The sequence below is a fragment of the Dipteris shenzhenensis genome, chromosome 13 (genome assembly GCF_047967505.1).
Source record: "Dipteris shenzhenensis isolate YYH24624 ecotype China chromosome 13, Dip_SZ_1.0, whole genome shotgun sequence".
In the NCBI taxonomy this organism is placed as follows: domain Eukaryota; kingdom Viridiplantae; phylum Streptophyta; class Polypodiopsida; order Gleicheniales; family Dipteridaceae; genus Dipteris; species Dipteris shenzhenensis.
In genome coordinates, this window is record NC_141608.1 from 1623408 (window position 1) to 1650027 (window position 26620).

The 26620-nt window shown below is 47.5% G+C and overlaps 1 protein-coding gene across 1 annotated transcript in view; it reads left to right on the top strand.

Annotated features, from left to right (window-relative positions):
* Positions 1–26620, top strand: part of LOC147894908 (CLP protease regulatory subunit CLPX1, mitochondrial-like) — a 72000-nt gene that overhangs the window by 13693 nt on the left and 31687 nt on the right. The window contains exons 7-8 of the mRNA XM_087383348.1: positions 18696–18773; positions 22015–22071. Of these exons, the coding sequence (XP_087239474.1) occupies positions 18696–18773; positions 22015–22071 (135 nt within the window). The remainder of the gene's footprint in view (positions 1–18695; positions 18774–22014; positions 22072–26620) is intronic.

The window sequence follows — 26620 nt, forward strand, 5'->3', positions numbered from 1 at the left end:
TCGGAAAACTGATAGACCTTTGTATGGTAGAAGTTTGCCAATCCGAGAAAAGAGCGGACATCACGAACATTCTTAGGAGTAGGCCAGTTGCGGATTACCTCGACCTTCTTGGGATCCATAGAGATGCCTTGAGCGGAAATAACAAATATTCGAGTTGAGTCTTGAAGAACTCACTCTTCTCAATGTTGATGTAGAGAGAATTTGTGCGGAGAACTTCAAAAACTTGGTGAAGATGTTGTTTGTGCTCATGTAGGGATCTGCTGAAAACGAGGATGTCATCGAGGTAAACGATGACGAACTTATCGAGGAAAGGCCTGAAGATGTCGTTCATTAGTGTCATGAATGTGGCCGGGGCATTGTTTAACCCAAAGGGCATGACCAAACATTCATAGTGTCCATACTTTGTTCGAAAAGCTGTCTTGTACTCATCGCCTTCTCGTATGCGTATTTGATGATAACCTGAACAAAGATCAATCTTTGAGAATTGTGTTGCATGTAGAAGTTGATCGAAGAGGTCATCGATGCGAGGCAATGGATACTTGTTTTTGATAGTGAGCTTGTTGAGGGCTCGGTAGTCGATGCAGATGCGCATTGACTTATTCTTTTTTTCCACAAGTAGTACAGGAGATCCAAAAGGGCTGCGACTAGGCCGAATATGACCTTTGTCGAGTAGCTCGGTCACCTGTCTTTGGATTTCTTCATTTTGAGTGTAAGAAACCCGATAAGGAGGTTTCGATGGTGGATTACTGTTGGGAATAAGTTCGATTGGGTGATCCAATGGTCGTCGAGGTGGTAACCGCTTTGGCAATTCCTGTGGAAAAATATCCAGGTAAGGCTGGAAAAAAGGTTGGTTGAGGTATTCAGGAGGATCCTTTGTTGGTGTCTCCTCGACTGCCGTAACCAACAGAAGTGAAGTCTTTACTTGACGTTTACAAACCCACTTCTTTACTTGTAGGACAGAGGCAACTGGGGTTGAAGGAGAGTCCCTAGAACCAGTTAGCTCAATAAGTTTCCCCTGGTGGACAAACTGGATAGTATGGCTGTGAAAACTGATTGATGGATCATAGTCGTAGAGCCATTGTTGTCTAAGTATGACATCGTACCGAGAAAGAGGCATGATGTCGAAGTTCAACTTGTTCGTATAATGTTGGATGCGAAAAGACAAGTTTTTGATTCTGGTGTTGCACAAGAAAGTAGTTCCATTTGCGAGTTCAATCTGATAGTCCATGAGACTAGGACTGGTGGTCAACCGAAGTTTGTCGACCATAGAACTAGCTAGGAAGTTATGAGAACAACCACTGTCGATGAGGATAGTGACCGTTGTTCCACGAATCGATCCTTGAACACAAAGTACTTGAGTGGCCAGGGAAGGTTCGGGGTTGCTGGAAAGGCTCAGGTGGATGGTATTTGCCATTCGAACAGCTTTGCCTTTCTTGTCTTGTGCTGGGGTAGCATCTTCTCTTTGGGAAGTGCTAGGTTCCATATTGGAATTTTGCTTTGGTCGCTTGGGACAATCAAACCATCTATGGTCGCCTTTACAGATGGTATGAAGTCCTTTTGTGCTAGAGTTGTTCTTCTTGTTAGTGGCCGCACCTTTCGCGAGCGTTGCGACATATCGGAGATCCCTGTGAGAAAAGCGCGAACTTGTGCTCTAGTTTGTACCATTCTTGGAAGAAGATTCGGGCTGCTCCCTGAGGTTGCTCATGTTGGAGGGGGCAGGCGAGGTAGGATGGAACCACCCGTGGAAGTCTGGTAAAGGAGGTCCTGTCAAAGGTAACACTGGTGATGCCGAAAGTGGTGTTATTGCTCGTGAGAGGACAGGAATAGGTTGCAGAGTCCACGGATCTGAGAAGGGATAAGGAGCTACTGTCGGAAGTGGAGGATATCGAGGAGAAGGAGTGCCTTCAGAGTGTAAATACTGTCTTGGAGAAGGTACAACCTGTAGAGGAGGATATTTGGGAGCTGAAGGAGGTGGAGAGTACCCTGGAGATGCCGAAGGTGAGGGGTAAAATTCTCTCCAAAGATGGACAGCAAACTCTTGAGGGATATCGGGTTCTGGGTATCTTCGTGTCTCGTGGAACACAACCTGTACTGTGCTGAGGAAGTAATGTAACTGAGGTGCCTCACGCAGAAGATATAGGATGTGGTCCAAATCACTAGGAGGGCACGTGACACAAAAGACCCACGATGCAAAAGCTTTGAAATGGGCTGGTTGTGCAATCTGAACACGATATTGTGTGGTAGATGATGCCTGAGGTGTCCTTGAAATGCCGGGTGAATTACCAGGGGTTTCCATGCTTTAAGGGAGATTCTTTCATTTGCTGTAATTTGATAATGACAAGAGAATCCTTAAAAGCAGAATGGAAAGACTCCACCTGGCAAGGAGAGCAGGCTATCAATGGCGCAACGGGCTGTAGGTACCCGAATCTGGATCACAATAGGGGCTGGCACACCAGGCTGCGGCTGTCATGGCGAAAATCTGTTTGCAGGTTGTTTTTCGACCGAAAGGCTGGCTGATGCTGTGCACCCGTTGCAGGCTGGAAAGGAGCAGGGCTGCAATACCAGCGGGGCTGCAAAGGGCAAAGAACCTGGCAGCGAAAAAGGCAAAGGGCTGGCAGCGTGATTCTGCGTGAAGGCTGCAGCAGGTTGCGTGGGCTGGCAGCGAGATGGCGAGGCCAAGGCGTGCAGCAAATGTACGCGGGCTGGCAGCAAGATGGCGAGGCCAGGCAGGGCAGCGAAAAAGTGATGGGCTGCGCAGGTAGGCTGAGCAAAAAATGGCGAGGCTAGGGGCTGCGCAGGGAGGCTGCGATATGGCGAGGCTAGGGGCTGCGAACCTGCGTGGAGATCTGTACGGTGCAGATCCGTACGGAACGGGGCTGATCCATACGGTGCAGATCCGTACGGCAAGGGGCTGAGGCGGCTGCTGCGCGTGGAGATCCGTACGGTGCAGATCCGTATAGAACATCAAAGAGGTTCGCCTCTTTTCGTTGGGGCTGCCTAAGGTTGGGTAGTTGCCCAAAAATTAATTGGGGGGTTTAGTTAACCCTAGGGTAGCTAGGGTAAACCTAAGGGTAGGGGCTGGGTTTATTTTTTTTTCCTTTTTACCCCTCTAGGTACCCTTTTATAGGTGCTTGGTGCCTAAAAGGTGTGCCTATTCGAAGGGGTGTGACCCTTGGAATAGGTGCACCTTTTCATGAAGGGGTGTGTCCTTGTTTCTAAAAGGGGTGTCCCTACATGAATAGGTGTGTCCTTTTGTCCACGATGGGGTGTGTCCCTTGGGTGAGGAGGCGAGACTCTTCATCACAAGGTGTGTCCGATGGTGGAAAAGGTGCGTCCCTTGGTTTTGGGACAGCCCAAGCACCTGAAAAGACACGATTTTTGTCGTGTCCATTCACATCAACTTGTGATGTGTGGGAGATGGAGAGGCCATAGATGACTTTAGGCAGGGTTGGCGCTTAAAATTTTTACGCTCATCCTCTCCATCTCTTCCGTGCACAATGTGCACGGATATCCTTCTAGCGGAAAAGATGTATCAGATCGGCGCTAGAAGGTGGGGGGCATTTCCTACAGGCAGGAGCGAATTTTGCTCTGATACCACTGTAAGAAATCCTAGATTTACTATATTTAGAAATGTGCTAAGGAACATAAAGGAGACTGAGATAGCAGAGAACAAGGAATAAGTGTATTGCTTGAATGTCTGTAGGGTGGATGTAATGTGTCATCCATACAATTGGGCCTCTCTTATATAGAGAGTGAAGAGTCGCACATGAAAAGGTGTGTACTCCAAAGGGTATGTGCATGAAGAGGTGTGTATCCCTTGTGAAAGGATGTGACCCTTGATGAGAGGGTACATTACAATAGAGACGTCTCTTCAATAGAGTGTCTCTTGTGAAGGGTTGTACCTCATAGGAAGTGTCCCGTCGAAAGGGCAAGGGTTGTGCCTCATAGGAAGTGTCCCGTCGAAAGGGCATACCCTTCCACAAGTGTCCATTCATCAAACCATCCATAAGTCTAGAAATAGAGAAAGGAATACGTCACAGATCGTGACATGTGTGTTTATATGTATGTTTATATATAAGCTCACCATCCAACAACTTCTCCCCAATGGATCCATCTAGCTCGCTCTCCAACCCCTCCTCCCCAATGGATCCCTTTGGCTTGCCATCTATCTTCTCCGATGTTGAAATTGTGATGCATTGTCCCATCCAGCTTTCCTCCCATCTTGAAATCATGAGAGGTATGAGACATAGTGACTGGTGTGTGTTTTCTCCTGAAAGCCAAAATTCAGAAATTTTTTTTTGTGAAAGTCCTAAATTTTATGATTTGTCCAACTCCCCACTTTCTATTTCTTTCCCTTGAAATCCTCCACCTTTTCCTCTGCTCTCTCTCTCATCCCCCTGCCCTTCTCTCTCTCTCTCCCTCCTTCCTTTATTTCCTGAAGTCTTCCTACACACCATCTCCAATGTATTCTTTATCGCTTTTTTGATCTTGGGCAGGCCTTATGAATGATTAAATATCATTCACCTTGTTTATGATTGATTGAGGGCATGTGATCTTCACCTTTCTCTCTCTTTCTATTTCAAGGCAACCCCCTTCTCTCTTTCTCTCTCTCCCCGTCCTCTTTTCCTTCCTGCGCATCTGATTCAAGGCAGGCCACTTGAATCGTCGTTCACCCGTCATTCACCTTGTTACGGCAGCCAGCCTACAGAGGAGTTTTGCCTTTCTCAACCCTCATTGAGCCATGTGTCAGAGTCTTAAAGGTTGAGATCTAATCGTCTCAATCATGTTTTTCTCAAGGTCAAAAGCGACTACTTTTTAACTCTAAATTAGCTCACTTACTCGCTTTATAGGTTTCGTTTCTACAGATTTTGCAAGTGCTAAAAGCAATGGGAGAGCAACCCTCGGATTTTGTTTCCCAAATTAGCTGTAAATTAGCTCACTTGGCAATGTCAAATTTGTGGAATCAAAGGACTCCATCGCGTGAGGCAGAGTGCCAAGTAGAGTTGAATTTGCAAGATCAGATACTAGGCGTTGTCCGCTCTCTCTCCGGGAGAAAAGAGCAAAGTTGTGATGGACCTGAGCTTTGGTAATATGACACCACTCAAAGTGAGCTCCAAGAACCTGGCACTATTGCCATTGAGAAGCCGAAACCTGTACTATTGCGGAAGGACAAGCAGATAAGGTGACGTTTCGAGGGACCTAAGAAGGAGGGTAAAAGACCCGAGGCGAAATCAGCATGAGCTGTAAAGAAGCATGGGGGGGGGGCTGGCAAATTCCAATTGTTGCAGGACTTGGAGAGATGGCGGAAACAAAGCAAACCTGTGTCACCATTAATGAGCACATCCACACTGCATGGCCACGCGATCCCATCAGACCATGGGACCATATTCTCTTGGAGATACACTGTTTTCGCACACGAGAGGTAGAGCAGAACTGTCTCATCCATAGTCTGAGCCAAGAGATATCATAGCTCCGGAAGGAGATGGCAGCTGCAGTGACAGATCCGTGCAGTGGGCGAACAGTGGAGGCCGTTGAGGCACAGATAGCCACCATGTAGTCAGCCATTGCAGAGACTTCCAAGTGGGTGGATGTTGCGAAAAGGGAGCTTGTGAAGGCCACCGTTTCAGCCACCATTTTGGAGCAGCGGCAGAGGGCTAGTAAGGCTTCTCAATGTCAGAGTATGTGGGATACCTCGCACAGCTACCGCCCCATGGATGACACAATCAGCTTTGTGACTTCCACCCTTGGGGTTTAGGTGCACGGGATCGAGGGGGCTTGGCGCATTGGGAGGGACCTTAATGAGAGCAGCTTGTCATCATTTGCTTTAGAGACGCCCAGTCAAGATGTGCCCTCAAATCTCATAGTAAAATGAAATATTCCTCTGACTCAATCTTCTGTAGGTCACACAAGGTGCATATGCACCTCTCCCTGGGTAAACTCTCTGCCCTACCACTGTCGATGCGAAGTTTATGTGAAGAGACCCGAAACTGCCCAATAGAGATCCTTAGTGAATGGGGAAGGTGAATCCGCATATATCCTAGTGGGTCAATAAAGCCCTCCTCTGGCAATGCTCTCTGTAGAAGCTGAGCTCACTAGGAGCTCACTCGGTTCCAACCAGGTCCGGAATGTGTGTAGCTGCAAAAGATCCTCACGCATGACCTGGTTGATTTCATGATACAGGAGTGGGCAGAATGGCGCGTCAATGCTGTACTGGAAGTGAGGAAGTGTATCCATGTTGAGCCCGAGTTGCTCGAACCACCTCTCTGTGTGTGCAAACTAGCATCTCTGGTCACCTGCAGTTGATAGTGCCATAGAAGAGAACAATGCTAGCCACGGTAATCTGCTGCGTCTAGAAATGCAATCCCTGTATCCGATATAGGTTGGTGATGACCTGAAATGCTGCATCGAGCTGCAGTGGAGATGACCCAAACTCAGCCTCGATGATGTGGTGAGGAACCGACGGCTTACTGCGAAGCATCGGTGATAACATGAGAACCTATAGGTGCTCCACACAAGCCTACTCTGTATCTGACAGATCTGGTCCCCCAACAGGGGCTGCCATACTCCACATGTTGATTGTGATGCAATGATTTATTTGGTACCTCTTTTGTCATTTGGAATCTCATTGAACTTTGAAAGTAGAGCATTTAATTGTATCACTTTAAAATAAAAGAGACGTCAATTTTTTCTTTATAATGGAACAAATATTTTAGGGGCTATCTCACTTCCTTTTTGCTGGTTGTTGTCAATAGATGTTGTACCCTCTAAAGGAGTTTAGTGAACTCCAAATTCTTCAATTTACAACTTGTGCTATACGGCTTATCCTTGGATTTTGTTGCACCACTTGACATCACTATTTGTGCTGAGTTCTTTCATAGGTTGTACTATTGATGTGAAGTGAGCCATAAACAGTTCCTGCATGCATCTTTGAAATTGTTAGGGTTAAGTTCTTTATCATTTAATGAATTCTTTCATTTGTAAGTATGTATAGGATGCCATTTGACAGATATTGCCAAATTTTAGATTCAGCTATCTTGTTACAATATTTAAATAATTGTTTCCTTGTGTTTGCGTTGGTGCCTCATTTGTTTCCTGAAATGTACGTTGGTTTAACTTTGTTCCCTTGTGTTAGCATTAGTTGTTCTAGTTGTTTCATTCCTCTTTCTGTTCTCTCGCTCAGCCCCCCTCGCTCTCTCTCACTCAGCCCCCCTCGCTCTCCCGCTCGCTCACCCCCCCCCTCGCTCTCCCGCTCGCTCACCTCCCTTGCTCAGCCCCCGCTCTCAGCCCCCCTCGCTCTCTCTCGCTCAGCCCCCCTCGCTCTCCCGCTCGCTCAGCCCCCCCTTGCTCTCTCTCGCTCACATCCCTCGCTCTCCCGCTCGCTCAGCCCCCGCTCTCTCCCTTCCCCATCTCTCGCTCAGCCCCCCTTGCTCTCTCTCGCTCAGCCCCTCTCACTCTCCCGCTCACTCAGCCCCCCCCTCGCTTGCAGCTCTGACCCCCCCCGCCCCCCCTCTTTTTCTTTTGCCCCCTGCTTGCAGCTCCGACCCCTTTTTGCAGCTCCGACCTCCTGCAATTCCTTCTTTGCTCACTGCTGCCTCCCCCATAATGAAGGGAACATGGGGATGAGGATAGGAGACTTCTGCAACAGTGGGATGTTGCCCGTAAGGAGGGAAAATGGGCCGTGGTCTGAGATGATAGGTTGTTGACCGGCACCCGTCGGGCTTCCACCCGTACCCCCTAGGGAGATGGGGCCTATGAGACTCAGGTTTTTGAGACCCTAGCCTGTATTATTTGGAACTGTAATGGTACCTTATGGTCAGACTCAGGAAACTTCTCAGAGTCTTATACAGGACGAGACATAGTCTTTTACACGGAGACACACCAGAGCCTAGAGCATCCACTACCGATAGTCAGTGGCTACACATGGGAGTCGGCCTTCAGGGATGAGACGAGGGATACAGGAGGAGTCCGAGGATCAGGTGGGGTCGCAATATTGTACAAGTCTTCCCTTGTTAGAGCCATCTCCATTGAGAGGAAGGACACACATTCCCGATTCATGTGGATCCGGATCCGACGCACAGACACTTGTGACCTTTTCATAGCAATATGCTACTTCCTGCCAAACACATCCCACTTCGCCAGAGTGGCACGAGAAGAGGGTGAGACATCGCCATATGCACCCTTACATCAGGATATCCCAGACCTTTCAGCCCGCGGGGAAGTTCTCCTTGTTGGGGACTTCAATGCCAAGACGAGCACGTGCCACGCACCACTCTTGGACTTCCGAGACAACTCGATCATGCTACCACACATGGACCTAGACGGAGTAGGTATGACCAGGACCTCATCGGACCGACACTGGTGTGTTACACCATATGGACACGTGCTCCTTGATCTGGGCAGGATGCATGATCTCATTATCTACAACGGGCTTGACCTATGGCCCTCCTTAGGTGGTTTTACTTGCTTCCCACACGGGGGGGGGGGCACTAGTGTAGTAAATTACATCATGGGATCCCCTACCTTCACTTCATGTATCACCGACTTCACTGTAGCACCACTCCCTCAAGGAGCTCATCACACATACCTATTCTTCTTCACTATCGCCACCCCACGCTTAGCCACATCACACACCACATAAGAAGCACAACACCCACCACGACATACACTTTGATCACGGCCTCTCACCGGCCTACTCTGGATGCCTAAACAGACTCCTAACTTACATCGATCACATATCACTCATAGAGGACCGTGCTGCCCTGATTAGTCGCACACTCCACGAGGCTGCCTTCACCACACGGTCCACTAGACCACCACCTCTTGGTTCTATATCTTGCAACAACTGGTACGATGTGGAGTGCAAGGCTTATCACCGACAGCTCGGACTTGAAACCAGATGTCACCTCCCGAACACACCAGACACGGTACGTATGTACCGATGTCTCGTACGTCTGAAGAAGCAAGCATTTCTTCATCGAAATGAGAAGGAGCTCTTGAACATCCTGTACAGCAACAACACCAAGGATTTTTGGCGGAGATTCCTTGAGCGTAGGTCTCCATCACCCCTCACCGACACGAGAGTCTAGCACACGTATGCACACCATCTTTATGATGTCCCACACCAGCCCACTCCAGATCTCATGCACACACCTCGCCCCACCACTTGCACGTTATTCACCAGAGAGGGAGTCAAGGACGCGACATTGAAACTGCACAATGGCCGAGCTAAGGATCAGGAGGGGCTATGCACTGAGTTTATCGCATATGGGATCGACACGTTAGCCCCGATCCTAGTAAAGCTATTCAATGACGCTGTTTGCCTTGGCTTCCCCCGCACTTGGACACTCAAGACCATCACCTCCATCCACAAGGCAGGGGATCCCATGGACCCGAGTAACTACAGGACTATCATGATTGGACATGTGATGTCCAAGATCTATGCGGTTGTATTGGATGCGTCAGTCAGCCTGTTCGCAGACATGAGAGGGCTCAGAGCAGAGGGTTAGGCCGGTTTCAGGCGAGACCATGGGACTATGGATCACATACTCACACTCAGGAGTGTCATTGAGGAGGCCAGACCACGGAAGGAGAGGGTATATGGGTGCTTTGTGGATTTTCGCAGAGCCTTTGACATAGTACCTCGAGCTCGTCTCATCACACGCATACAGACACTGGGATTTGATCATGAGATCATATGCAGTCATGGCACTTTATGAGAGAGTCTCAGGCCGAGTTCAGGTTGGACAGAGGAGATCTTGAGTACCATAGGTGTCAAACAGGGTTGTCCCTTATCACCAACCCTGTTTGGCCTCGACATCGATGAGCTTGAGACTTTCATGAGGACGTTCGGAGGGACTGGTTGCTCACTTGCCGAGATCATCATCATGATTCTTTATGCAGATGACGTGGCACTCTTGTCGTTCACATCCGAGGGGCTCCAGCGACACCTGGATGCACTGCAGGCTTTTTGTTTATTCCATGATTTGGAGGTCAACCTTGGCAAGACCAAGGTCATGATCTTTAACACCTCTCGAGCAAACATGCAATGGAAGCAGTTTACTTTTACTTTCGGTGGGTCACCAGTTGAGATCGTATCTTCATACACTTACTTGGGGGTCATCTTCTCCGGCTCGATCTTCACAATGAGACTAGCGATGCAGGCCAGACTGAGTAGGGGATACGCCTCATTGGCTCGGTTAGAGAGACAATGCTTCCACTACCACTTTTAGGATCCTCGGACGAAGGCTTTTCTCTTCGACTCCTCGGTCCGATCAGCCGGTATGTATGGCAGCCCTTGTTGGAGACGTGACATGTCAGAGATAGAGTGGACACAGGTGGAGCGCCTGCAGATCCTCATGCTCTCACGGATGATCCGGGGAAAGCCATCTGTACCACATTACATCATTCAGGCCGAGTTTGGTGCTTCTCCACTCCAGCTAGATGCAGCTTTTCAGACCATCACATATCTACACCGAGTTAGATCATATGGGGACTGCACATCAGGGAGACAGAGGTTGCCATGGTTGGCTCTCGATTCCTTCATGAGGTTGGCAACAAAGGGAGACGAGCGACGCTGGTATGCACGGACTCACAGATGGTTTGTGAGACTAGGGTTTCACATCGATAGGAAACCTCCTTTTCAGTACAGTTTAGATGCCCCTTCGGTACTCTCACCCACCATCCCGATCGGGCCACACACCAACCAGGTCATTCGAGAGGATCTCTTGCAGCTACACACCTTTAGGACTTGGTTGGAGCTGAGGGAGCTTCCAGTGAAGCTGAATTTCTACAGAGATTACTGTCTTCGTATTTCGGAGGAGGGATTCATCACACCACCGGGTTACATTGAGCTTCATATGTCTCACTCACTACGGATCTCCATCGGACAGTTCCGGGTATCATCACACCGCGCCGCATAGAGAGCGGCAGAGTAGAGGGGATTCCTAGGGAGCATCGCTTATGCATATTGTGCGACTATCAGGAGGTTGAGTCAGAGGAGCATTTTATTTTTAGATGCCCAATGTACTACGAGATCCGAGGTCGCTACCACTGTCTCTTTAGAGATGGGTCCGGGCTCCTTTTCAGATTCCTCGCCTACCCAGATTAGAGTTGCCTCGCGGCCTTCGTTCACGAGGGGGTGCGACATAGAGAGTATTACTCAGGCGACGGGGCTTGGTCACATCATCAGACACCTCTCAGAGCAGGATCACAGAGTTCTTCCCATCGAGTGATAGTGATCGTCCAATCTCTAGCCACAGAGGTGACAGAGACCCCGATCGGACGATCACAGCACGACACATGAGACATCGAGGGGACACAGATCACTCTGCCCGTCATTGTTTAGACCCGGGATACATTCCACGGGAGTCACGGTGGCTTTGGTCTTACATCGAGCCTCGTCCAGGAGACCGAGGCGCATGACACCCCTTGATGGGCACCAGCGTCCCATCACTGGTTATGCACCTACCAAGGCGACATGACATACGGAGTATTCGGCTCCGCTCTAGTCTTTTTCTTTTCATTGTTACATCTAGATGTATTTGATTATGTATGATCAGACTTAGGATTTAGCACGGGTGATGATGCTCGTTTTAGTAGCTCCATCCTTACTGTGATTTGTATCAGGTTTTCTTTCAGTCTCATAGACCCATCGGTCTTTCGAAGACTCTAATAAAATTTCTTTCTTTCTTTCTTTATTCTTCTTATTCTTTAAAATAAAATTTTAATAGTTGGATTGTGCTATGGTGGAAATTTAACCTAGCTTAACCTTCGCACGGGAGCAGGTGCGCTTCAACCAGGAACAAAGTCGCATCATACAGGAGCAGGCTAGGGCCATTCGGGAGCAAGTTGGTCTTATTTAGGGACTCAGACAGGATATCATGCAGCTCCGACAGGAGGTCACAGCCATACACATTGTCCCAGGGAGTACCCTGATGGTCGAGGCCTAGATTGCGAGCATGCAATCTGCTATTGAGGAGACTTCTAGATGGGTTGATGTGGCCAAACAGGAACCGGCAAGGGTAACCATTTCGGCTACTCCCATGGAGCAGCAGCAGAGAGCCAGTAAGGCTCTCAACATTAGAGTACGCGGGATCCCACGCACTAAGGCTACACCGATGGTAGATGCAACTGCGTTCATGGCCGCTACCCTGGGTGTGGCTGAGCACAGGATAGAGAGGGCATGGCGGATGGAGAGATCCCAACCGAGGGCAATCCTTGATCATACGGTTCCATGACACTCAGGCACGACTTTCAGCTCTACGACGCAGGTTAGTCCTTCGAGATCAGCCAGTGATCTCTATGGATGAGGACCTCACACCTCTACAGGTTGAGGAGAGGTGCTCTTTGCTGTAGCAGTGGGATCAGGTCTAGAAGGAGGAGAAGTGGACAGTGGTACAAGAGGGACGACTTCTTACAGGTCCCTGTAGGACACCTGTCCTCTCCCCTATATAGGAAAGCGGGGTCTATGAGACTTAGATATCCGAGACCCTGTCCTGCACCATTTGGAACTGTAATGGTACCTTATGGTCAGAACCAGGGAACTTCTCGGAACCTTATACAAGCCACGACATAGTCTTTTATACAGAGACACATCAGAGTCCAGAGCGCCCTCTTCCAATAGTCAACGGATATACATGGGAGTCTACTTACAGAGATGAGATGAGAGGTACATGAGGAGTTCGAGGTTCAGGTGGAGTTGCAGTCCTTTTCAGATCCACACTTCGGGGGATCATTTCAGTAGAGCAGAGAGATACACATTCTAGATTTCTTTGGATTTGGATTCGACACATGGATAGTCGGGATCTGTTTGTCGCAGTTTGCTACTTCCTCCGGAGACCTCCCACTTTGCTAGAGATATCCGAGGTGATGATGAGACATCCACATTTGCTGCCCTTTATCAATCCATTGTTGACTTTTCTAGCCACGGAGAAGTTCTTCTAGTAGGGGACTTCAACGCGAGAACAAGGGCCCGTCAGGTACCACTTTTTGACTTCAGAGATGATTCCATCCTACTGCCAGATATTGACCTTGACGAGGTAGGTATGCTACGGGTTTTGGCTGACAGGCGAGGTCCATTCTCATCTTATGGGCAGGTCCTATTAGACCTCGGTAGGATACATGATCTCATTATCTATAATGGTCTTGACAGAAGGTTCGCTTCAGGTGGTTTCACATGCTTTCCACATGGGGGGGGCTCTAGTGTTGTTGATTACATCATGGGATCCCTTGTCTTTACATCTCGCATTACTGACTTCTCTGTAGCACCTCTCTCCCTAGGTGCTGATCATACATGCCTTTTCTTGAGCATCTCCACCTTCCTTCGCACAGCACCTTCCACCCCACTCAATGCTTACTCCACCTATCACGATATACGCTTTGATCGGGATTACTCATTAGGAAAAAAGGGAGCTCATTTTGGGGCCCTGTAAGAAATTCACTATTTTCTCTTTTCTCTCTCTACAAAAGCAAGAAAATATGGATACTTGCGTGAGAAATGTCAGTGTGAAAAGGAATAAATATATTCTTTTACATGCTTTACATTCAATGTTCATATAAGAGCAATACTTTTCTGTGCAGAATTTGGTGATTCTGACACCGTAGACGCGTCCGGAACGGCCCAAAACCCCAAGAACGGCACTGGAAATGCTAGAATCGGACATCCGGAGGCCCGAAAACGGCCAAAAAAGGCCGAAAAGTGGGATTTGCAGCAAAATGCGATCTGGCCCCTTTTGAAATTTCAAAAGTGCCATATCGCATTTTGCTGCAAATCGCGTTTTTCGGCCTTTTTTGGCCGTTTCCGGGCCTCCGGATGTCCGATTCCAGCGTTTCCAGTGCCGTTCTTGGGGTTTTGGGCCGTTCCGGACGCGTCTGCGGTGTCAGAATCATCAAATTCTGCACAGAAAATAAATTTTTTAAAGATTCAAATCAGATCACCTCATTAATGTGACATGCTTCTACGAACATATAGTACTATTTCTTTTTCTTATTTTCATCTTCTTTTGTTGAATTTTCAACGTTACGTTGGCCCACTCCTAATTGGTTGAGAGCCTATTTTCTCTCTCTTCTAAAAGGCCCCAAAATGAGCTTCCTTTTTTCCTAATGCACCTTACTCTGGCTGTCTGTACATACTTCTCGCTTATATTGACTTCATACTCCTTTTAGAGGATTGTGCTGCCCTTGTCACCCGCTCACTACACGAGGCTCCCATTCATGCTTTCCCCCACACCATCCGCTCCACTCGCCCACCACCCCTTGGAACCGTACTCTGTAATAGTTGGTACGATGATGAGTGTAAGGCTTTACGCCGTCAACTCAGATTCGAAACCGAAAACAGTCTTCTGAGCGCACCAGATACGCTACGTGAATACCGTAGACTGGTACGGAGGAAGAAACTAGGCTTCGTTCGTTGGAATGAGGAGGAGCTACTGAACATTTTGTTTAGTAACAACTCTGTAAGGACTTTTGGCGGAGATTTCTAGAAGGACGGTCCCCTCCGCCACTCACTGACACTCAGATGTGGTTTGGTTATGCATGCACACTTTATGACATCCCAAATCAGCTAGTCCCTAACCTCTCACACATGCCTCGTTCCACATCCTGCACCCTCTTCAGTAGAGGAGGGGTAAAGGATGTCGTAATGAAACTTCATAATGGCCGAGCGAAGGTGAGGGACTATGCACTGAGTTCATTGCATACGGGATTAACCTCCTAGCCTCGATCTTAGCAAAGCTCTTTAATGAAGCGGTTTGCTTGGGATTTCCACACACTTGGACCATTAACACTATCTCACCCTTCCACAAGGTAGGGGATCCCATGAGCCTGAAGAACTACAGGACCATTATGATTGGACATGTCATGTCCAAGATTTATGCATCAGTACTTGACTCCGAGGTTAGCAAACTTGCAGAGTGTCGAGGACTTAGAGCAGCAGGACATGCCGAATTTCGGCGTGATCATGGAACCATGGACCACATTCTCACGCTCAGATGTTTATTGAGGAGGCGAGGTCACGAAAACAGAGGGTTTATTGTTGCTTTGTGGATTTTCGCAAGGCATTTGACACGGTCCCGAGAGCCCGCCTCATACAGTGCCTACAGGACTTCGGTTATGACGAAGAGATCATTTGGGCTGTCATGGCACTTTATGAGAGAGTTTCTGGCAGAGTGCGGGCAAGATCCGGGTGGACAGGCGAGATTATGAGCACGATCGGGGTCAAACAAGGGTGTCCTTTGTCGCCTACCTTGTTTGGCCTCTACATTGACGAGCTTGAGACAGTGATGCAGACACATGGGGTGTAGGTTGCTCTCTTGCGGGCACGTTGATCTAGATTTTGCTCTACGCAGATGACGTGGCTCTCTTATCTTCCTCAGTAGAGGGGCTTCAGAGACACCTAGATGCACTACAGTCCTTTTGTGAGTCTCCTGATTTAAAGGTCAACCTGGGTAAAACCAAGGTCATGATCTTCAATACATCTCGAGCCATCATGCAGTTCACATTTGCGGGGTCATTGGTTGAGATAGTTTCATCATACACTTATCTTGGGGTTATCTTCTCCAGACCCGGCTTCACTATGAGACCTGCGATGCAGGCATGCTTGAGTAGAGGGTATGCTTCATTGGCCAGACTAGAGAGGTAGTGCTTCTGCTCACACTTTCAGGATCCACGCACCAAGGGGTTGCTTTTTGACTCCTTGGCTCGCCCAGCGGGGATATACGACAGTCCTTGTTGGGGGCTAGACTTGTCGGATACAGAGTCGGCCCGTGTGGAGTGGCTACAGGTTCTCATGTTATCACGGATGATTCGTGGTAAGTCATCCGTTTTTCACTAGATCATTTAGGTAGAGCTTGGGTCACCCCCTTTACAGCTAGATGCTGCATTTTAGGTCATCATATATCTGTACCGAGTTAGGGAATATGGGGATTATACCTCGGGGCGTAGCAGGTTACCATGGATAGCTCTATCCTCTTCTATGGCACTTGCAGCAGGAGGAGACCAGAGGTGTTGGTATGCACGTACAGAGAGATGGTTTGAGCGATTGGGGCTCCACATGGATAGACTACCTCCCTTCCAGTACATCATGGATGCTCTGTTTTCTCCCCTCTTATCACACGAGGTCAACCAGGTTATCCGTGAGGATCTACTACAGTTACACATATTTCGGACCTGGTTGGGGCCGAGTGAACTCCAAGTGAAGCTTAGCTTCTACAGAGATCACTTCTTATATATCACAACGTAGGGTTTCATTGATCCACCAGGATACACATAGATTCACCTACCCCACTCACTGAGGATCTCTCTTTGGCAGTTCCGAGTCTCTTCACACAAACTTCGCACTGAGAGTGGCAGAGCAGAGCGACTACCTAGGGAGAGGCGCATATGCACACTGTGTGACATACAGGACGTTGAGACAGAGGAGCATTTCATCTTCAGGTGTCTTGTGTACTATGAGATCCGAGGACGTTTCCACTGCCTCTCCAGGGATAGTTACGGGATTTTGGCCTGTTTCCTCTCCTACCCAGACCAGCGGTGTTTGGCAGGTTTCATTCATGAGGCACTTAGACACCGTGAGAGGATACTTTGAGCAGCACGGAGACAGGAGCAGACTTCTTTATCGGCTAATCCCTCTCAGAGCTCTATCACGGAGTTCTTTTAGCTAAATCACATGGAGCCCCACGAGGCGAGGCCTCGACATGACCGCCGTGACCTGGAGCCTGTGACCCGACAGCTCAGACAGCGGGTCGACACACAGATCACACTCAACGACATCCCCTTCTTCTTTAGAGTCGGAGCCCGACTGACGGGGGTCACAGTAGCCCTGGTCAGACGCAGAGCTACGACCAAGAGACGTGCTAGGACCGCACCTCTGAGTGGCCGACAGCACTCTATTGCCGACTTCATGCCTCCATTGCCCCATCCATCCTGATATCTTGCTGCTGGCGATGATGATGATTATATTGATGACGATGCTGAGACTGATATATAGTCGACCATCGACATCACTATGTTGTACTTAGGACTTAGTACTGTTATTCTGCATTTTTGCACTTTGCATTGGTATGGATGCTCGTTCAGTAGCTCCACTACCACAGCTTGTTGTATCAAGATTTTCACAGTCTCATAGACCCATCAGTCTTCTGAAGACTTTAATAAACTTTGTTTCTTTAATAATTTGAGTATGTTAGCACCTTCAAATACTTAGGGGATGATATCCTGGCAGATCACAGATGGTGGCTATGTATACATAGAAGGATGGACATTGGTTGGGGGAAGTACTACCAGCTTGAGAATGATTGCAGGCACACCGACACTAGGAACTGGAAAATTCGAAATGTATTGTTTGATGCATATGCAGTGCAGACAGTATTATATGGAGTGGAAGTATGGGGAGGCATCATTTCAGCCTCTACATGGAATGATATTGAGAAAATGCAAAAAGCTTTCTTAAGGAGACACCTTGGTGTCAAACCCACTACTCCATACTCAATAGTTCTGTTGGAAACGGGAAGGAGACCGATTGAATTTCATGCATTGATCAGAGTTATGCAATACCTAATAGAGTGCAGCAAATGCAACCTGATAGGCTGCCTCATAAAGCATGGAATGCCAGCACAAAGCTTCAAAAGAACTACAAAAGTAAGGTCATTAGCACAGGATGGGCAACCGACATAAGAAAATGGTTCAGCAGATGGAAAGTGGAAGCATATTTGACCATGCCGCCTGAAAAGGTCAACATGCAAGAGTTTCAACTGTCTTTACTGAGCACTTTGCGGAATCACTGGTTGACAAGTGAAAAGAGGGTAAAGCTGGAATATTACCAAGACAACATAAATCCCACATGTTGGTCTACATACATGTCCATAGAGACTCATGCTCAGTCTTATATTAGCAAACCTATCCCCCTTCTATATCGCAGCAACATCGCCAGGTTCCGTACCAAATCTCATACATTTGCCATTGAGCAGGGAGCTTGGATACACCAGCCCAGACATGCTAGAGTTTGTACCCTTTGTGACATGTAGACAGTTGAAACGGAGGCACATTTAGCTTTACAGTGCCACCGATATGCACATATCAGGGAGGACTACTAGCAGATACTGGGGGATTCCGCTCAGTTGACATCAGTTCTCTTCACTGCCTCTTCGGCAGCATTGGGATCTTTTGTCACTCGTCTTTTTACCTGTCGTCAGGAACTCATAGACTCCTGACCCCTCTCCTTGAGGAGACTCTTTTTACATTGTATCGAGACGGGTCCCATGGGTCATTTTTTGGCCCCCTGACGATGCTAATAAATTCTACTTCTACTTCTACTTCTCTCTCTCTCTATATATATATATATGTATATATATATTTCTTATTCATATTTTCTGCTTTGTTTCTTCCTTTTTCCTATGGAAGTTTTTGTTGTTTGGTTGGGATTTCAAAGCTTAGTAAGCATTGGGTCTACCCAAGAGATTTTCGAATCTTGCAAAACCCAATGGCGGCTATACTTGGGTACTGATGAGAACACAAGCGTAGCTTTGCTTACTAACTTTTTGTTATTTTATTATCTCATTTACTCATAATTCTGTGCAAAGTCTCTTACAGACTTCTTTCTTTCTTTTGTTCTTTCGCTTGTCAAAAAAAATAAATTATTTTGTAAGATTTGATATATTGTAGTCTTATGAAGGTATATATTACTTTGTATTTCTTCCCAGGCAGAAGGCCTTAATATCAGCAGAGATGTATCAGGAGAAGGAGTGCAACAGGCTTTATTGAAGATATTGGAAGGCACTGTGAGTTTGCTTAATCCTTTTGTTAATTCAAAAAACTGTCTTTTATGTCTTTTAGATGTTGAACTATGGAGACACCTTGTTGCTGTTAGATTTATATGTGTTGAGGCTGTTTGTATATGTCGAGGCATTATAATGCCTATGTTTGAAAATGATACGTTTTAAGTTTTCTTGTAATTTGTGGATTCTAAAGTTTCTTAAGATTCACACACATATTCCTTATCACAAGGCATGCATCTTGCTTTTAAATGTACTCATAGCTTCCACCACAAACAGAAAAAGAAAAGGGGCAAGAGGACAACTTTGGCGGACTGATCTAGAGATCTGAAATCTGTCCCCTCTTACCCCCCCAATAAGCACCTGGCTATGGGCTGATTTGTAGAGAGAGGATACTCCTGTAGTCCATGCATCTGAAAAACCAAAGCGAGATAGAGTACCCTCTTAAAAATCCCAGTCTACTTTGTCGTAAGCTTTCTCAAAGTCCAAGAGGAGAATGGACAATCTTTGGCGGCTCTGCATGGCTCATTTTGAGGCCTCCCAAAATGAGAAAATATTATAAAAAATACTTCTGTCATGCACAAACCCTGTCTGTGTGTCATGAATCAAATTTGGAAGAAAAACTTGTAGCCGCAGAGTTATCACTTTCGCCAGAATCTTGTAAAAAGTGCCCAACAAAGTGATCTACCAGTGGATATGTGTTCTCTTTTGAGAGTGCTGCAATCACTTGGAGCAGCAAGAAATAGCCTACAATTGCCTTGTCGAGCACAGAGGCTGAGTACATGGGTGCAGCAATGGCTGCATGTGAGGTAGCTTGGTTGCGTAAGCTACTTTATGATATGCATCAATCTACAGATGGGTCAGTTGTTATTTATTGTGACAACATGAGCAGTATACACTTGGCAAATAACCCAGTCTATCATGCTAGAACAAAGCACATTGAGGTGCATTATCACTATGTGCGGAGAAGATTATAGTAGGTTTTATTGATCTAGTTTATGTCAGCACAGAGGATCAGGTAGCTGACATATTTACGAAGGCATTGGACGCAAGGAAGCTGCGCAAGTTCATTTTATGATATGCATCAGCTTACAGATGAGCCAGTTGTCATTTATTGTGACAACATAAGCAGTATACACTTGACAAATAACTTAGTCTATCATGCTAGAACAAAGCACATTGAGGTGCATTATCACTATGTGCGGGAGAAGATTCTAGTAGGTTTTATTGATTTAGTTTATGTCAGCACAGAGGATCAGGTAGCTCACGAAGGCATTGGGTGTAGAGAAGCTGCGCAAGTTCAGAGACTTGCTTGGTGTGCAGGAATTGGGATTGAGCTCGAGAGAGAGTGTTGAGATATCGAGCTCCACTGGTGATATGCCAGGGTAATCGTTGTGCATTTATGTCATCGGCTTGTTAGCTACAAATGCAGTTGGTACACCGTCCATGAATAATAGCTGGATGACAGCTATCTTTATGTACTCTAGTTAGTGGCTCAGTTAGTATGCTACCTAGGTTAGCTGAGTTTGGTTTGAGACCCACATATAGGGTTCATCTATTCCTTTTGTACTAAGAGAGTTCTTTTGGCTTTCACAAATAAGAAGAGGAAAACTGTTTTCAGCCTCCACCTTTGTGTGTATTCCCCCATTGTGTATATGAGAAATTGTAAGTGAGACTTCTTACCTCTCTCCCACTCTCTTCACATGGTGCATCTAAAGGTTCCTCTTGATGTGGAACTGTAGTGTCTGGGGCTGTAGCAACATCCACCTCTGGAGTCTGGATGGCGTTTGTCTGAATCGGATCAAAAGTCTCCTCTTGAGGTAAGGGAGTCGCTCTGATCGCTCTCCATCCTGGTACTGGGTGTGCTGTAGGCTTTGGATACCCTGCTGTCCCTGGTGGTCCTGGGGTGCACGGAGCAGGGTGCCTTGTTGCTCCTGGTGGTCCTGGTGTGCGTGGTACAGGGCGCTGGGGAGGTGCAGTCGGGTTAGTACATGAAGGACCCGCACCAGAAGACCTCTTGGGTCTTTTTCTCTTCCTTGGGTAGTCTCTAGCAAAGTGCCTAAGGGTCATGCAAATCCTGCACTGTCCTGTCTATTTGCAATCTCGACTCCTTGTCGAAAGAGAGAGCCATCTGGACGCTGAAGCATGATGTGGTCATCTGAGATGTTAGGGTCAGAGACAATGATCCTAACTCGAGGCACCTCGTTCACTCTGATTGCCTCTGCTGAGGAAGAAGGCATGCCAGGAAGGGGGGGGGATCCTAGTGACCACTCCGAATGTGGCTTCGATAGTGGCAAGAAGTCGATGGTAGACCTGAGGAAGCCTAGGAAATCTAATGAACAGTGATGTGACGTGATTGCCTCCTCGATCGGATCGAAGCCCAAGGTGTAGGGTAAAAGAAAGATCCCCCTCGAACCCAAATCCAGAGGATTAGCTTTGAGAACAAGGGCTGTGGACTCGTGGGAGTCGAAAATCACTTGGAACAAACCACGTCTCAAAAGTCGAATATCCCTGAGGTGTGGGGCGAGATCTCCTGGTAATGCCGCCAGCATCCTGTCTCTAGCCTGTGATCTGGAAGGGTGTGATCCAAAGATGCGGGCGAAAAGTGATGTGGAGCCTTCTAGTCCACATCTTTCTTGAGCTGCTGCAACTCGTCTTCTGAAAAAATGACAGTTCTTGCGGCCGGTGGAAGTGGACGAAGATTGGCTGAGTGGGGATCCATTCGCCAATCGATGTGAAAGGGCCGATTCAAACACTGAAAAAGCTCCGTCCATGAATTGCTGCCCAAGACGCCCTAGAACACGGGCGTAGGAAGGAGGAGAATAGGAGAGGGAAGGAGAGAGTGGAAGAAAGAAAGAAAGAAAGAAAGAGGAGGAAAGGAGTGGGGGGGGGGTGAGAAGGAGGTAGGTTGAGGGGGGTAGAAGGAGGTACGTTGCGGGGGGAGGCAGAGGGGAGCTGGCGGGTTAGGAGGGGAGGGGGCGGGGAGAGAGAGGGAGGGCAGGGAGAGGAAAGGAGGGTGCACGTTAGGAAGGGAGGGAGGGGGCTGGCAGGGAGGGAGAGGGTGGGAGAATTTAACAAATTTGTCATGAAAAATTTCGAGAGGTTAGCTTGAATATGCTCGATCTTTTCTTCCAAAGCTAGTTTTCTTTCTGTTTAGGAAGGAGGTGTCAAATTGATTATACCCATTCATCTACACTTCATTTGTTTTCATTCCCGTGCTTAAAGCTTTTGGAAATTTGATCAACAGGTTGTAAATGTTCCAGAGAAGGGGGCTCGAAAGAATCCTCGTGCAGACTTCATCCAGGTGCATAGAGTGGATTTTGTCTATGTTTTTTAGTTTGGATATATAAGCTGCTTTCTTAGTCTCTTTTGCAAATAATTTTACGTTGCAAGCACAATCATCTATAATATGTGGGAGCCTAAATTTACGAAAAAGGAAAATAAAGCTTACTAAGCACAATAAGTGCATGTGAGAATGCATTTCTTTGTCATAGTAATGACTCTACTTTGGCAAAAAGTATATATTTCCAACTTGTTTGTGCATTTTTCCTTTTCAAAATCAATGGTTTGATTTGAAGATTTAGCGATCACAAATCAAGATGCAATGGTAAACGGCAAACCTTTCACAGAGTGAATCTGAATTTAGGGTTGTTTCCCCTGAGAGCATGGCCACCAGGGATGTTTGGACATGTTTAGTTTCAAAAACCTTGCTTGAGTTTTCAAGTCCCAAGGTTTTGTTTGGGTATAGAAAAAAAGTTCTAGATATGCCCTTTTTATACCTGATTGGCCTAGGAGAAACATAAATCTGACCTAAAAGGGTCCAAAAATGTAAAAACTTTTAAATCAATATTACAATAGTACTACTATTTACAGTAGTGAGAAGATGCACGAGCTAGGACTCCAACATGGACTCGGAAGATGACAAGTTACAAAACATCATTTAATACAATTTACAAAATTGGAGACTCGCTACTTGAGTGTCCATGCCCATGGGTCCTAGATCTTGGTTTCTAAGATTCACATTCCAAATTTGCAATGAAGAGTCCAGTCATTCACTTTGAATTTGGGAATAAATGCATCTAGAAGCTGTCCCTATCCTTGAGTATCTTGTAGAGGTAAAGGCTGTCGAGCAGCTTGCACTACATCAATGCGCCATCTCTTTGATCGTCTCTTCTCCAAAGAGGATCGAGGATATGAGCGATTGCATGGTTAGGTTGATGAAAACTTGTCCACTTGGGTCTCCCAAACTTCCTTAATCACATCTATCTTGGATTGATTTCAAAATTTAGGTGCTTAGTCCATAAATAATAGATTTCTCTATTTAAAATCAAGATACGAGATATCAATTTGGTTTTCAGATTCATCATGATTTATTGTCACTAGTCAAGCCAAGGATTTGGGAATTCAAAATTTAGAAATTGGATCCTAGTCAAGCCATGTGCATGTTCGAAGTCCCCTTAAACCTCTTCCATGAATTCATAAATGAGGCCCATAGTGCAAGCCTCTTTGTCAGACATCATGGAGGCTGAATAATCCTGACAATGGACATTGCATTGTGCCGAAACTTCCCATCCAACTCTTTCCCTCAAAAGCTTGTGCATTAGGTGTCCTAGACTGTGGCCACCCAACCCATTCCTCACGAATGACCATGTAACCGGCCTTGATCACCAAGGGCAGTGTAATTGTCTCTACTATCTCATTAAACTGAAAATATAGCCAACTTAAAAGATTGCCTTTGTCCACAAACAAAACTCAGAGGATAAAACTTCACTGCATAGCATCATGGAACCATTCAAGACAAGGGAGGCTAGAATGCCCCTGCTCAGAAGCATAGAAAGAAAGAAAGAAAGAAAGAAAGTTTATTAAAGTCTTCGGGAGACCGTGAAGGTCTATGAGACTAAAGATAACTGATACAATGAGCATAACGGTGGTGGTCTCAAAACGGGCCAACCAACCGTTTCTACAAAAAAAGAGGTTATGAAGGACAATGTGTCTAGTCCTGATACAAAAAATATGTGTCTACCTCCAGATGATACAAAGAAGAAGAAGGGAGGGGCACAAAAAAGTGGGGCAGAGGGGGGAGATACAGTATACATGTGCAGGTGGTGATCGTCAGAGACCAATCATAGAGGAGCCATCAAATGGGAAGTCGGCAAAAACCATGCGATAGATGATTGGCCTCTGACGTCACGCGGCCGAGTCGAGCTCGGTCGTCGGGGGCGATGGGTGGCCCTATGGATGAGGGCAACGGTAACCCCAGTGGGGCGGGCCGAGAGTAGAGACGAGATGTCATGGACCTGGATGTGTGAATCTGTCCGCTGACGCAGCTGTCGTGACTCTGGCTCTCGCTCACGTCCGCGTCGTCGGCTAGACTGAGAAGAGGTATCCTGTGGCTGAAAGAAGTCAGTGATAGGCCGCTGGATATCCTCACGCTGTGTGTGCTGCTCGTGTCGCCGCCGTGCTCGGAGAGAAGTATCTCGGTGGCGGGTCCTCTCATGTAAGAAAGCGGCAAGGCACCGCTGATCCGGGAATTGTAGCTTGTGTGAGAGGGAGCCGAATCCGTTGCGGAAGAGGCAGTGGTATCGGCCTCGAATGGCATAATAGATAGGACATCTGAAAGCAAAATGCTCCTTTGACTCGATCTCCTGTAAGTCGCAAAGTGGGCAAAGGCGGTCCTCTCGTGGGATACCCTCTGCGCGTCCACTCTCGATCCGTAATCGGTGTGATGAGACCCTAAACTGACCGAGGGAGATCCGGAGCGCATGTGGTAGATGAAGTTGTGTGTAACCTGGAGGTGTGATGAAGCCCTCCTGTGAGATCTGGAGGCAGTGTCGGTGGTAGAAGTCGAGCTTCATAGGAAGCTCGGAGTGAAGAAACCATGTCCGCCAAGTGTGGAGCTGGAGCAGATCTGCCCGAATGAGCCGGTTGACCTCCTGGTCAGTGGGGGAGAGAGGAGATGGTGGAGTGTCGAGGCTGTACTGAAAAGGAGGCAACCGGTCTAAGTCGAGGCCCAGTCGGGTGAACCAACTGGAAAGACGACTATACCAGCATCGCTGGTCCCCATCAATGGATAAGGCCATAGAGGAGGATAGGGCTAACCAAGGTAGGCGGAGGTGACCGTTAGCGGAGGAGCCAAAATCCCAGACTCTGTGGAGGTAGGTGATAGCCTGAAAAGCCGCATCAAGCTGTAGGGGTGAGGCGCCGAACTCTGCTAGAATGATTTGGTGTGGTACCGATGGTTTGCTACGGATCATCCGAGCAAACATCAGTATCTGCAGGCGCTCAACTCGAGCCCACTCTGTGTCTGAAAGGTCGACTCCCCACCAAGGGCTACCATACATGCCTGCTGGGCGGACCAAAGAATAAAAAAGGAGAGGCTTGGTTCGCGGGTCTTGGAAGTGGGAGTGGTAGCACTGTTGCTCCAGCTTGGCAAGAGCGGCGTATCCCCGGCTGATCCTGGCCTGCATGGCCGTGCGCATCGTGAAGATCGGGCCTGAGAAGACACCGCCCAAGTATGTGTAGGAGTCAACTATCTCAACAGGGTCGCCGGCAAAGAGGAACTGCTCTCGGTGCATAGCGGGTCTGGAAGTGTTGAAGATCATCACCTTGGTTTTCCCAAGGTTGACCTTCAAGTCATGTGTATCACAGAAGGCCTGAAGTCCATCCAAGTGTCGCTGAAGACCAGTAGCAGAAGAGGATAGTAGTACTACATCGTCTGCGTATAGGAGAATCTGGATGGCATTCCGCGCAAGAGAGCAGCCTGCACCTCCGAGTGTCCTGATAGAGAGTGACATCTGTTGGCCCCAACACTTGGCACCCCTTGCGGTATTTATTGATTAGCTCAAAATACAAAGGGACTCCCTTCAAGAACTCACCCGCAGGTGCAACCCTATACATTGCCAACCCGTGGCTGTGCTAGTGACCAACTCCCAGTGCTATTCCTTTGGTTCCCTTCAAAAGTCATGCATAACACAAGTAGACCAGTCTGACAGCATGCCATGCAATGCATTCACCCACAACCAAGCCATACTCAGTAGGAGTGGCAGTAGCATAGAGTAGAAAGAGAAGAAGAGAATTCAGCCAACAGAAAGAGCCTATTTCAGCCTGAAACAGCTCCAGAAGTAGGTTGAATAGCAGACATAAAACTCTGGTAGGAAGGAGCTTCCTATGAGTATCTTCCAGCACCAGAAAAGATCAGAAAAGAGAACATCCAGCAAGCTGTAGCAAATCAGCCATGAATGTGTCCACTAGAATGGAGTTTTCAGCCCACAAACACCCCCATTTTCAGTGCGCCATGCACTAGACAGAAGAAAGAAGAGAGGCGCTTAAGAATATGGCTTCAAATGCAGGAAAGAACAACTTTTGTCGCGAAGAAAGTCGAGAAAAGCTTCAAAAGTGGCCTAGAATGAAGGCGTCTAGGTCCAAGAAGCATGCCAGCAACGGAGGGCACAAAGGGGAGTAGAATTGTTGGAAGAAAGCTTGAAATTCTACTTCAGCCAGCAAGAGGAGAGCTGCAGAAATCCGCCATCTAGAGAATGAAGCTGCCCCTGGTAGGGGAGAAGTCTCAAATCAGCATGGAAAGGCAAGGAAGGGCTCCAAGGCCTTCCAGAGGTGACACCTAGGTGCCACAAGGCAAGCAGATAAGCCACATGCAGACACATGTACAAAATGAGGCGTGGGATTTTTAATGCCCCTAGGGGGTCAGATGGCACACCATGACTCTAATGCAAAGGAACCAATGACCCTAGTTTATAGGATCTCTAGGGGGTCAGTTTTTAAAGAATGACCCCACTGAACCAAACCAATGACGTTAGAAATTGAAACCACTCTAATAGCACTAGGAGTTGCACTTA